General features: G+C 35.7%; 1 protein-coding gene across 1 annotated transcript in view; it reads left to right on the forward strand.

The window, feature by feature from the left end:
* The window catches only part of USH2A (usherin), a 785,943-nt gene that overhangs the window by 612,858 nt on the left and 159,135 nt on the right, over positions 1-13,950 (forward strand). The window contains exons 49-50 of the mRNA XM_007988447.3: positions 3,377-3,595; positions 12,594-12,817. Coding sequence (XP_007986638.3) covers positions 3,377-3,595; positions 12,594-12,817 — 443 coding nt within the window. The remainder of the gene's footprint in view (positions 1-3,376; positions 3,596-12,593; positions 12,818-13,950) is intronic.

The raw sequence follows: 13,950 nt of genomic DNA on the forward strand, positions 1-13,950 counted from the left end.
TTGGCTATTTGTATATCTTCTTTGAAAAAAAGGTCTATTAAAGTTATTTGCCCATTTTAAAAGTACGGTCTTTGTTTTATATTTTTGAGTTATTGAAGTTGTTTATACATTCTGAATACTACTTCCTTATCAGATATATAATTTTAATATATTTTCTCATGAGTTGCCTTTTCACTGGTTGATAGTATTCTTCGATGCCAAAAAGTTATTAATATTAATTATGATGAATCCAATTCATCTTTTTTCTTTATTGCTTCTGCTTTCAGTGTCATAGCCAAGAAATCATTGACAGAGCCAATGTCATGAAATTTCTCCTTTACTTTCTTCTAAGAATTTTAAGTTTTAGCTTTTATGTCTAGATCTTTGATCCATTTTGAGTTAGTTTTGGTATATGATATAAAGTAAGGGTTCAATATCATTCTTTGGCATGTGGGTATTCAACTTTTCCAACATTTAAAAAAAAAAATGTCCTTTCCCCATTAAATGGTCTTGGCACCTATGTTGAAAATCATTTGCCCATATTTGCAAGGGTTCATTTTTAGGATCTCTGTTCTATTGCATTGGTCTATATGTCTGCCTTTGTGCCAGTAACACACTTTTGATTACTATAACTTTGTAGTAAGTTTTGAAATCAGAAAGTGTGAGATCTCTAACTTTGTTCTTTTTCAATGTTGTTTTGACTATTTGGAGTTTTTTGAGATTCCATGTGAATTTTATAATGGTTTCTTCTGTTTCTGCAAAAAGCATTAGGATTTTGATAAGGATCGAATTGATTCTGTAGATCACTCGAGCAGTATTGGCATCTTAACAATATTAAGGCTTCCAATCCATAAACATGGGATGTTCTTCCATTTGGTTGTCTTCTTTAATTTCTTTCAACAACATTTTGTGGTATTTCAGTCTTTCACTTTCTTGGTAAGCACATTCTTAAGTATTTCATTTTTTTGATGTTATTGTAAATGAAATTATCCTATTAATTTTATTTTCAGATTATTCATTCTTAGTGTATAGAAACATGCCTGGTTTTTCTATGCTGACTTTGTATCCTGATACTGTGCTGAATTTGTTTATTAGTTGTAACAGGTTTTGTTTTGTTTTGTTTTGTTTTGTTTTAGAATCTTTAGAGTTTTCTCTATATGATGTCATGTTCTCTGAGAACACATAGTTTTACTTCTTCCCTTTCAATTTGAAAGCCTTTTATTTTTTTCTCTTGCCTAATTGCTCTAGCTGTAATATCCAATATTATATAGAATACAAGTGGCAAAGGGTAGCATCCTTTTCTTGTTTCTAATTTTAGAGGAAAAGTTTTCAGTCTTTCACTGTTGAGTATGACATTAGGTATAGGTTTTTCTCATATACTCTTGATTATGTTGAGGTAGTTTTCATCTATTCCTATTTTTTTGAGTGGATTTATAATGAAAGACGTTGAATTTTGTCAAATATTTGTTCTACATCAACTGAGATAATCATGTGTTTCTTTTTTCCCCTTTTTTCTATTGATATAATGTGTTACATTGATTAAATTTTCATATATTGACCCATCCTGGTATTCCAGGAATATATCCCACTTGGTCATGTTGCAGAATCATTTTAATGTGCTTTAGAATTCAGTTTTCTAGTATTCTGTTGAAGATTTTTGCATCAATATTCATAAGAGCTATTGATTTTAACTTTTTTCTTGTAGTTTCCTTGGTAAGTTGTATGTTTCTAGTAATTTGTTCATTTCATCCAGTGAGATGGATTTTTGACCAATAAATTTGGACAGAAAAGATCTCAAGGCTAGCTGCTAAGAGTTATTGTCCCATTTTTTATACTCCTTATATATCTATGTATAGTTAAATCTTGTCCCATATTTTTACATCATTTTGGTAAACAGTACATCTCGCTTTTACTCAACAAATTTTAGGATATCCAGTGCTCACCCAAAGGTGAACTAATTGAGAAGAGGAAGTCCAGGACTACAAATCCCTAAGGCAGTCCTAAGTTCTTCAGTGGATTTGTGCCATTTCTTAAGAAAGCTTGACAAGTCATTAATTGGATTATAGAAATCCTACCTGGACCATGGTTGAAGGCCATAAAACCCACCAGATTGATCTTCATACTCACATATCTTATATAATGAAGAGATGTTGTCCAGGGGAAAAGATACGTTCAAGAAAGAATGGTAGAGAAAAGGGGAGAAGGTCTGTTGAAAGTCTAGGAAGAAGAGGAGGAGCAGGACAAGAGAGAGAAGGAAGTCGGGGTTCGGAGGGCCACGAGGGAAGCCAACCATGGTGGGGTCATGAGATAGAGAAGGGAAAATGAAGTTTGGATTTTAGATCCACCAAGTTTTTTTTAGTTCTTTTGAAAGTATCCTTAAGGGAAGCCATTTACAAAATTTTCTGTCTTTTAGAGTTGTCTTTATACCAAACAAACAAACAAGCTAACTCTTGGTAATTAGAATATTTGGGTCCTTTGATCTTAAGGTAGCAGGCAAAAGATTATCTAAGTCTGTTTTTTTGTTTGTTTATTTTTGTTTTTTAGATATGCCCAGGCTGGAGTGCAGTGAAGCAATCCTAGGTCACTGCAAGCTCTGCCTCCTGCCTCCTGGGTTCAAGCAGTTCTCGTGCCTCAGCCTCCTGAGTAGCTGGGACTACAGGCATGCACCACCAAGCCTGGCTAATCTTTTTTATTTTTAGTAGAGATGGGGTTTCATCATGTTGGCCAGGCTGGTCTCTAACTCCTGGCCTCAAATTATCCACCCGCCTTGGCCTCCCAAAGTGCTGGGATTACAGGCGTAAAGCACCACATCTGTTGGATTATCTTATTCTTATATCAGGTTTCCCAGACTGTCCTGTGAAGAGAAATGTAGCAAAATTCAGTGTGTGACATAACCCAAAGAAGTACTAGTACACTGACTTAAATACAGTATTTTTTACCTCCTCTCATGTAATTAACCTTCCCAATGGGAGTATTTTTGTTTGGTTGTACAAATATAGTTTGGTTTAGGAAATTATAATCATAAGCAATATAAATGTATCAATAGTTGGTTTTTGAATCCAGTCTACTTTCCAAAAGAAAATTACTCAAAACAAAAAAGTATTCCTAGATGTTTTTCTACAATGCCACATAATCCATGTCACCAGACCTGATGTGAGGAAATAGACAACATAGACTTACTTGTATGTTGCCCTGTGTGTATCTGATCTGACACACATGTTTATACACAAAAACTTTGGAGTCATTTGGAAATTTTGCAACTCCAATATGATAATATTCTCTCTAGTAATTCTGTCAATCAGTTGGGATCCGCAAGATGATTGTGATAAAAGTTAATTGTGAGTCATAGCATATTTTTTTAACTGATGTAATGATTATTATTGTCCTAAATTGACAGGTGAAGTATGCTGTCCAGATGAACAGCACAATCGGGTTTCTGTTGGCATTGGTGATTCCTGCTGTGGCAGAATGCCGTACTCCACCTCAGGAAACCAGATTTGCTGTGCTGGGAGGCTTCATGATGGCCATGGCCAGCAGTGCTGTGGCAGACAGATTGTGAGCAACGATTTAGAGTGTTGCGGTGGAGAAGAAGGAGTGGCATACAATCGCCTTCCAGGTAGGGGACCCAGGTCTACCTTTCAGTAGATGGAGGATCGGAGAAGCAGGGAGAGTGAGAAATTTGCCCTAGAAATAAAACAAATATGTAATTAAAGCTCACATTGGTTATATCTAATGCAATAATTTGGAACATACTGTTTAACACATAACAATGTAATCTCCCAATTTTTACATGTATCTCATGTATTTCATAAAAACACATCAATTTTTTTCCTCTGGAAAAGGTCATGTCCACCAAAAAAAATCCCACACATGAATGCATTGGTTATGAATGAAAAGAATATTTCCTAGCAAATAGTATACGAAATTATTATAATGATATTGTGTTATAATTCTTTTACTCCCTATTCTACTGTATGAAGCTAACACTAATATTAATAGCAATAAGTATCTTTGAATGAATACTAAGACACTCTACCAATATTTTATATATTATTACCTCAAATAATCTTCACAATAATCTTACATGATAGGTACTATTATTATCTACATTTTAAAAATGAAGAAACTGAAGTTCAGATATTAGATATTAGACATTAGTTTCCACTTGCTAAATACCACACAGTCAGATCCAGATTTTGGGAGGCCTGACACTTATGTTATTGGAGGTGAGGCTTTTAAAAACAATAAAATTAAAATATGAAGTCAGTGTTCACAGCATCTTCACCAGGCATAGATTCCATCTCAGGAAGCCACTTTCTTTGTTCCTCCTTAAGAAGCAACTCCTCATCTGTTAGTTTTATGATTGCAGTAATTCAATTACCTCTTCAGGCTTCACTTCTAATTCCAGTTCTCCTTCTATTTCCCTACATCTGCAGTTATTTTTTCTTTTTGAGTCTAAAACCCCTCAGTGGTCCATGAGGGTTGGAATCAACTTCCTCTAAACTCCTGTTAATGTTGATATTTTGACTTCTTCCCGTGAATCATGAATATTCTTAATTGCATCTAAAATGGTGAATCCTTTCTAAGTTTTCAGTTTACTTTGCCTAGATCCATCAGAGGAATTACTATCTATGGCAGTTATAGCCTTACAAAATATATTTTTAAATAAAAAAACTTGAAAGTCAAAACGACTACTTGACCCATGGGCTGCCGAATAGATGCTGTGTTAATAGGCATGTAAACATTAATCTTCTTGTCTATTTCCATCAGAGCTCTTGGGTGACCAGATGCATTGTCAGTGAGTATTGATATTTTAAAGGAAATATTTTTTCTGAGCAGCAGGTCTCAATAATGAGCTTAAAAAACATAGTAAACCATATTGTAAACAGATATGTAATCATACAGCCTTTTTGTTCCATTTACAAGCACAGGCAGAATAGATTTAGCATAATTATTAAGGGCCATAGAATTTTTGCAGTGGTCAGTGAGCATGGGCTTCCACTTAAAGACACCAGCTGCTTTCGCCCCCCAACAAGAGAGTCAGCCTGTCCTTTGAAACTTTGAAACCAGGCATTGACTTTTTCTCTCTACCTATGAGAGCTCTAGTTGGCATCTTCTTCCAGTGCAAGGCTATTTCATCTACAATGAAGATCTGTTGTTTAGTGTAGCCACCTTCATCAATGATCTTACCTAAGTCTTCTGGGTAACTTGAGGCAGCAGTTTCTACAAAAGCACTTGCTGCTTCACCTTGCACTTTTATGTTATGGATATGGCTTTTTTTCTTAAACCTCATGAACCAACTTCTGTTAGCTTCCAACCATTCTTCTGCAACTTCCTCACCTCTCTCAGACTTCATAGGATTGAAGAGAGTAAGAGCCTTGCCTGGACTAGGCTTTGGCTTGAGGGAATGTTGTGACTGATTTGATCTTCTATCCAGACCACTCAAAGTTTCTTCATATCAGCAATAAGGCTGTTTCACTTATCATTCATGATAAGTGAAATAGAAATCTTAACTGGACCATGGTTGAAGGTCATAAGACCCACCAGATTGGTCATCATGCTCACATACCTTATAAGATGTAATGAAGAGATATTGTCCAGGGGAAAAGATATGTTCAAGAAGGAGTGGGAGAGAAAAGAGAAGGTCTGTTGAAGGTGTGGGAAGAAGAGGAGGAGTATTTTGATTTTCTTCAAGAACTGTTCCTTTGCATTCATAACTTGGCAAACTGTTGGGCATGAGAGGTCTAGTTTTTGGCTTATCTTGGTTTTCAACATGCCTTCCTCGATAAGCCTAATCATTCCTAGCTTTTGATTTAAAGTGAGAGATATGAGACTCTTCCTTTCACATGAACACTTAGAGGCCATTGTAAGGTTATTAACTGGCCTGATTTCATTATTGCTGTGCCTCAGAGAATAGGAAGGCCCAAGGAGAGGGAGAAAGATAAGGGAAAGGCTGGTCTGTAAAGCGGTCAGTACACACAGGACACTCGTCAACTAAGCTCTCTGTCTTATAATAATAATGAAAAAGCTTAAAATATTGTGAGAATCATCAAAATGTGACACAGAGACATGAAGCAAGTACATGCTATTGGAAAATTGGCACCAATACACATGCTTAATTCAGGGCGGCCACAAACCTTCAATTTGTAAAAAAAAGCAGTATCTGCAAAGTGCAATAAATCAAACCACAATAACATGAGGTATGCCTGTGATACTAAACTACTATATGCCTTTTTAATTCTCATTCTCTCGTATGTGTACAGCAGAGCTTTACAGAGGTTACATGATGTAATTTGCAACAGATCAAATGCAGAATGAGAAAGTTAAATTGCCTTCTCTTAACTGAACATTAAAGAAGCTTGCAAAAATATAAGACAATGTCATTCTTCTCACTATTTTTTATTTGAAAAACATGTTTATGTTTCATAAATATGTTAGCATGTTATGGATTGATTATATTTATGTCTAAATGCATTAATAAAAAAAAATTTCAAACATTTCTGCTGTAAGTTTTAACACAGTACATATCAACAGGTAAAACCCATATAAAGAAAAGGTATTTGGGGTCCTCAATAATTTGTAAGCGTATAAAAGGATCCTGAGACCAAACACCACATGTTCTCACTCATAGGTGGGAATTGAACAATGAGAACACTTTGACACAGGAGGGGGAACATCACACACTGGGGCCTGTCGTGGGTTGGGGGCAGGGAGGGAAAGCATTAGGAGATATACCTAATGTAAATGACGAGTTAATGGGTGCAGCACACCAACATGGCACATGTATATATATGTGACAAACATGCACGTTGTGCACATTACCATAGAACTTAAAGTATAATTTAAAAAAAGAAAACCATATTTGTGCTTCATAAATATGTTAGCGTGTTATGGATTTGTTATTTTTATGTCTAAATACATTAATAAATAAATATTTCAAAAATTTCTGCTGTAAGTTTTAACACAGTACATATCAACAGGTAAAATCCATATAAACAAAAGATATTTGGGGTCCTCAATAATTTGTAAGCTTATAAGAGGATCCTGAGACCATAATTTGAGAACCACTGCTTAAAGTCATAGTAATGTCTACTAGAAAATTATGGCAATTAATTAGTTATCCTGTACTGTGACTAACCTGTTGAACACCTTCTCCTCCTACTTTAGGTGAAGTAACTAATAACAGGTCTATTAAAGACAGAACCAAGGTGGCAGGGAGGATGCAGAAGTGTTCCCCCCTGTATACTCTAATACATCAGAGTTTAAAAATGACAGCAAAATATTTGATTTTAGTGTGTTTGTTCATCTGTAGCTTTTTAAAAGAATTAGTCTACTGCCATACTCCTTCCTTGTTAAATATGTATTATGTAATAACCATATTCAAGATATCATTCTTGGTGCTTGGCAACTGTAAAAATGGCCAAGATTCCATTTTTATCCTCAAGAACTTACAACCTAATCGAGGAGAAAGGTACCTACAAGTTTATACACAGGCCATAAGAGAGGGATGAATGCATGCATATTCTTAAGACTGAGAGATCACTCCAGTCAAAGTAATGAAGGGGGTTGTTCCATTGGATTGGAATCTCAAAGAGTGAGTATGATTTTGGCAGTCATGGCTTGAACTAAACTGTGAAATCAGCAATCCGTAAAATACAAATAGTAGCGAGGACTACAGGAGGTATACACCCTGTGTAAGGAAGAAAGGAGATAAATCTGAGTAGGCAAAAGGATTTGAATATTAGGATTTGAATATTATTTAGCACTCAGGGAAGAGTCAATATGATGATAAGACCTGTAGTTTAAGATTAAATTTAGGTGGCAGAACAAATGCAAAAGAGAAGGAAAGAGAAGTCAGCACACCATTGCCATAAAATAAAATGCATCTGTTTTAAGAAGGGGAATGGAGGTTACTGTCCACTAGGACAGTGGTTCTTAATTTGTTTTCCTTTTGAATATTTTGAAAGTTACAAACCCTCACTCTGAATAATAGTGCATAGAATACACACAAAAATTTTCTTGTAATTTTATCCACCCTTGAACTCCATCCATGAACTCAAATTTCAGAATCACTTTTTTATTTACTTCAAGATGATGTTGCATGCCAGTCAAACATTTCTTACACAAGTGGTGACAGCCCTCAACTCCTGTAAATCAAGATAAGCTCTAGAGTTTTTTATGGTATTCTACAGCTCTGCCAACTCTTATAATCATAGTGGACTGAAGGAATAATAGTTTTACAAAGGAAAAAAAAATCTCTTTTTATTCTCTTGACCTTCCTTCCTGCAGTTTGCACTGAAAATAGACAGGTTCCACATGTATTTTTCCTCTCTCTGCTGCCGTTCACTCCTGTCGCCCCTAATGACTGTGACCTTAATGACCTTCCAGAATATCCATATGGCCCTTTTTCTCCTCAACCTAGCGACAAACAGCATACCTGCTACATACGGGTTTGGATCTCATAATATCATTCCTAAGCCTGGCCTCTCTCGCTGGCTGGCATTGTGTGCCTGCCACGAGACCGGGCTGGCTCATAAAACATCTCTTTATGTACTTTATTACTTAAACTCTTTTATTTGCCTGCAGGAGCCCTTTAACAAAATCACATTGAATTGACTTTCTCACACCAAATCAAATCTCCCTGGTCCCAGTTCAGTTGTCTTTGTCAATATGTATTTTATAAATGGAGTGAATTAACAGATGCTGTTGGAACAGAAGTGCTGGGGTGGCGTTTATGTTTTTAGTGCTCTCTCTGGGCAGATGAGTTGTGTAGAAGTGTTATACAGGTATCTCGGGATGAAAGTCATGCGCGTCATTTCAGTGGATATGTATTCTTAGCCATTTTCTTTGAATAGATTTTAAACCTATTTATTACTCATTTTTTTCTTAGTGTTTGCTTATATGGCTTTATCATTTATGCCATTAATCTTGGATTGGACTTGATTATATCCCTTAGTATGAAAAGGTGAAAATTAAAACTTCTGTTTCATTCAAAGAGGACAGATTTTTTCTGTTAGCCATGGGAAACTGATCATGAGATGACTTTGGAATATATTGACTTATTTATATTATAAATTTTGTCCATGCGACCTTTGATGTGAAACTCTGGGTTGAAATTGTTTCAGAACACAAGACTGAGTTTTCACGTCCTGGACTCTGACTTCAGTAAAACAAATAACTATCACTGTTTGTTTTATAAGATGGGAATTTGGGAATTTTGCAGAGGGAAGTATAATCACAGAAGTCCATGGTATAAGGGTGGTATTGAAAAGGCATTTCCCTGGAAGATTTCCATATAACATAATGATTTTTTTTTTGAAAAGTGTAATATATCAACGCTATAAAATGTATCACAATGATTTGGGGAGCGTTTTTACTCTACCCTCTCAGTTTTGTGGTGGTAGTCACAGAGCCATCTACTGGTGAAGACAAGCGTGAACTTCTTTTCTTTCATGCTCTGCCACAAATGTTATACATTTGTCCTAAGGATGACTAATCACAAATCTTGTTTTTCTTCGAGGCCTAAAATATCCCTTGGCTTAAAATTTGGTCCCCATGAACAATCTCAGGGTTTCACAATGATTTGTCATATTCCAGACTGGATTTTACTACTATATTATTTTTATCTCAAAGGCATGATACATAATTCTTGGTCTTCTTAAAAAAAAAAAATGGAATCCTAGTTTTGCAGTCTTAACTATTTAGAAAGTCATCCAGCAGATATGTTTATAAATGCATTTCTTTTGAGACACAGATATGAAATAAGCATTGGTAACATATTTGAAGTATTAATAATATTGTGAGTAAAAATCTTTTCCTCCACTATTTTCTCAGTTGTGTCCAATCAATGGAAACCACTGGATGTATATACAGTTTAGAAAGACAATATATGCTTTTTGATCTGAAAAATAAACATCTACTAGTTTAATGTGTACTATACCACTTTAATAACATCTGCATCTTGTTCAAAGACACGCTCCACCTTTGTACAAATTTAATGAAGAGGCTCTGGAAGAATGGACCAATCCATCAATAATGCATGACCTATTTTGTTTTTCTTTGGGCATATTTAAAATTGTGCATTCCATGTGTCAAAGTTCAAAAGTCAAGTGCTACATGTGATAAATTAGGTAGGGGTCAAAAGTTATTGCAATGCAGTTTCAGAAGATTGTCTGTCTCTGAATTTGCAGCTCATTCATGCTGAAGTGATGCACTATGGGAATTACTACCAAACTCTGCTCCGCAACATCTGCTCTCCCTAAGTGAGTTAGTGCACGTCAGACATCTTTATGTCAGAATATTGCAGTGATGGATGCAGTCTTCAGAAAATGCTGCATAAAAATCTGGTGTGCCGTTCTGGCCATTAAGTGAAATTACTATTTAAATTAATGGCACTGTCACAGTTTATCTGTGCAAAGAATGAACGCTGATTAGGGTATTAAGTAATTAGCAATTTATCACACTGGAACAAGGTTGATAATAATTAAAGAAGTAATGGTTTACCAAAGAAACTAGAAAGGGAGTCACTTCTTGTTATGTGAGTGAAATCTTGGCTGAAAATTTCAATTCAGTAATACAAAGATGAAGTTCTTCGTGAAAGAAGGCATCTTTTTTTTTCTAGTTTAAAAGCAGTTCATTATCCAAATTTTAGTTTACCTGTCAGAAGTCCCTCAGAGTGATCAGATGACTGATTAGGAGTTTCAAATTAGGTCAATGTCTGCATTTTTATTTTATACTTAAAGTATAGTGAAACCATGAAGTAATGTGGGAATGGGAGGGGGAGAATATATTCCACTCCCTAAAAGACCAGTTTTCAAATTTTGATTGCTCTTTAAAAGACAAACATGAATTGTCTTAAGAAAACTGCCAGAGAAAAAATTAACAGTAAAGAATCCACAGTTGTATTTAAATGTCTAATCAGAAGGGGCAGAAAAATGCCCAAACAATAGAAAACTTGAAGCTACGGATTTTTCTTTTTAGTTTATATGCGTGTGTGTACGCACGTGTATGTATATGTTTATATGTATTTGTGTGTATATATACACATACATATACATACATGCATATCTACACACACATAAATATGTGTATTTGTGTGTATGTACTTATACATACACACATGCACACATATATACCCACCATAATCAAGACTCAGACTAAAATGAGCCCTGTTCTGTGTATTTATTTCAGATAACTTTTCCTGGAAATGTTAAAACAACTAAAATTATTAATTTAGCAGTTAATTTTTAAATCAATTACTTCGAAGAGTTATCACATTAGATAAACATGGTATGCCAAAACTCTGTTAGGATCAGTATATATCATTAATCATAAATAAGAGTTTTTAATATGAGGAGACTTTTGTAAGTAAAAAGATGAATGAGAGGGTTTTTTGGAGGCATGTGTGAATAAACATCTTTCTTAGGGCACGTACCAAACCAATGTCTACTTTCAATGACTTTTTTTAAAAGCACTTTTGATCTATGATTCGAGTGTCTTTAATAATGTAGATGTTTACACAGGACCAGATTAAACAATTCAGGACCCCAGGGCACTTTGAATTTGAGGTTCTTTATGTTATCAGTCGGAACTAATAATAAACAAACAAAATTCCAATTAAAATAAATCATTCATCACTTTGTGCTGCTATATAACTGGATATAAATTCTAATATAAAAACACTGTGACATACAGTATAGGCACCTTGATTTCTAGCTTGATCTGACTCAAGTAGTGTTAATTTATTCCTGCTTTAATGTTAACATTTCTGCCATTTCTCTTCGATGGCAATATCTAAATGGTGCAAATGCAGGCAATTAAACTGAATTTGGTGGGAGAAAATGTCTATCTGGTATCTCAGGTATATGTATCTTTCATTTAGATGTGGGGATCAGTGATCCTCTCTACAAGGTCTTTCTGCCGCTGCCCCCAGCCTGTCACCCAAGTCTGTGATGGGTCTAGAACAAAATGTGGCTCGAAAATAGTGGCTGATTAGTGCACCTGATGAGTGAACATGCTCAGCTGATTTTGAATAAATACCAAATCCATCTCATTAAGAAAGAATGGTTACCACTGCAGCTAAATTCACGAGAAGCAAATATTTGCACCCTAAATAAAGCTAAGCCAAAACTTGCACTGCTCCTTCTGCAGGGCTTCCAGTTCTAGGATGGTGCTACTTTTCCACTCTGGCTGGGCTCTTATCCCAGAGTACTTGAGTGACCTTTTCTCCCTTATGAATTTCTAGAGCGTTCTCAGAGTCCCTATAGTTTAACTAACCTTCCTTTGCAACAAGATGTTATCATCACGAAATGCGCAGGCAGTTTTCATGACAGAAATCCTATCTCTTTTTATGAAGCATGAGAGAAGTTTGGCCCAGCTGAATGATTTTCGAACACTTCCTCTTGTGTGTTCTTTTCCTAATTAGTGTCTAGTGCTCTTGGTAAGAAGGACCCTCACTGCACATTTAAATCACCTTGGTAGGGAAATGCTACCTTAGGTATTACACCATTTCAGCAACTGCCTGAGTCTGACATTTTTATACCAAACTTTATAGCAGCCTCAGTTTTCTTCCCTTTTTCTATTTCATATTCATATATAACATTTTATTGTTGCAGGGATGTTCTGTTGTGGGCAGGATTATGTGAATATGTCAGATACCATATGCTGCTCAGCTTCCAGTGGAGAGTCTAAAGCACATGTTAAAAAGAATGACCCAGTGCCAGTAAAATGCTGTGAGACTGAACTTATTCCAAAGAGCCAGAAATGCTGTAATGGAGTTGGATATAATCCTTTGAAATATGTTTGCTCTGACAAGATTTCAACTGGAATGATGATGAAGGTAATTGATAGAAAAGCTCTCGGAGGCGCTGATTTGACAATGGAAAGAGAAATACATTGTTCATAACTATTTTTCTAAAATAGGAATATAAAAACTCCTGTGTGCATTATTCATTTTCACATTACATCCATATTAATACCGAATGAGTTCGCTATGATTGATGTTATTGCAATGAATTCTAAAGGAATTAATAATGATTAGCTGTTCTCAGGGAAGCTTTACCCAGCACTTCAGATTAGTGCAGGACTGAAAGTCTGTGTGCCGCTGAAAGAGCCAGCACAGGTCGTCTGGGGCCTCTGCATGGTGCCATTTCATACCTGGGAGCACTGTGGATGGAGACAGGAGGAAATTCCCGCTTCTTCTCCCTAGCCCACCAGCCATCATCCACCACCTTCCTTTGATAGAGACCTTAGATCTAGCAAATTTGCTTAGTTGCACTTATATCATATTCCCTTAGACAATGAAAGATGAGCAAATGCCTGTGTCAAAAGTGAGTGAATAGGCTTCTGGGTGTAATCACTTATGTTTTTATATGGTGATGGTTCGTACACAGCCATGCCACGTATGTGGGTCTTAAACTTGACCCAGGACACCAGAAACCTATCAATTTAAGGAAAGAACCGTGGAAACTTTAAAAACAAACATGCTACCATGTTCTGTAGTAATTTGTCATCATAAGACCACTAAAAATGGGTGTCTTGGTCACAGACAGTGGAAGGGCACTTGTTCAATGAGGCAACTACACAGTAATTGTGTGGACCACATATACTTTGTAAACTGTGGGATGTAAAATAACTCATGAGATTGTTGGAAGCCCTGCAAGCACTTTGTATCAATGAATGATTAATATAATACATAAGGTTGGTTAAATTATTATAATAAGGACAGTATTTCTCCATGCTGAATCAAGTAGTGTGTTTTACATAATAATGTTTAGTCTGTAGGTTTTATTTTGTTTTCTGAAGACCTGTCACTTGGAGACATTTATATCCTGTTCCAATCTGAAATGAATCACCATGGGATTTTTACATAGCGGGCCCATTAGGTCTTCCCTAAGCTATCAACTCAGGAAGTCCTTTCACCTCTTTCCTATGTTGATTTCCCTATTTTTTTTTTCTGTTTGTTTTTGTTTT

Source organism: Chlorocebus sabaeus, chromosome 25, assembly GCF_047675955.1.
Source record: "Chlorocebus sabaeus isolate Y175 chromosome 25, mChlSab1.0.hap1, whole genome shotgun sequence".
Taxonomy (NCBI): Eukaryota; Metazoa; Chordata; class Mammalia; order Primates; family Cercopithecidae; genus Chlorocebus; species Chlorocebus sabaeus.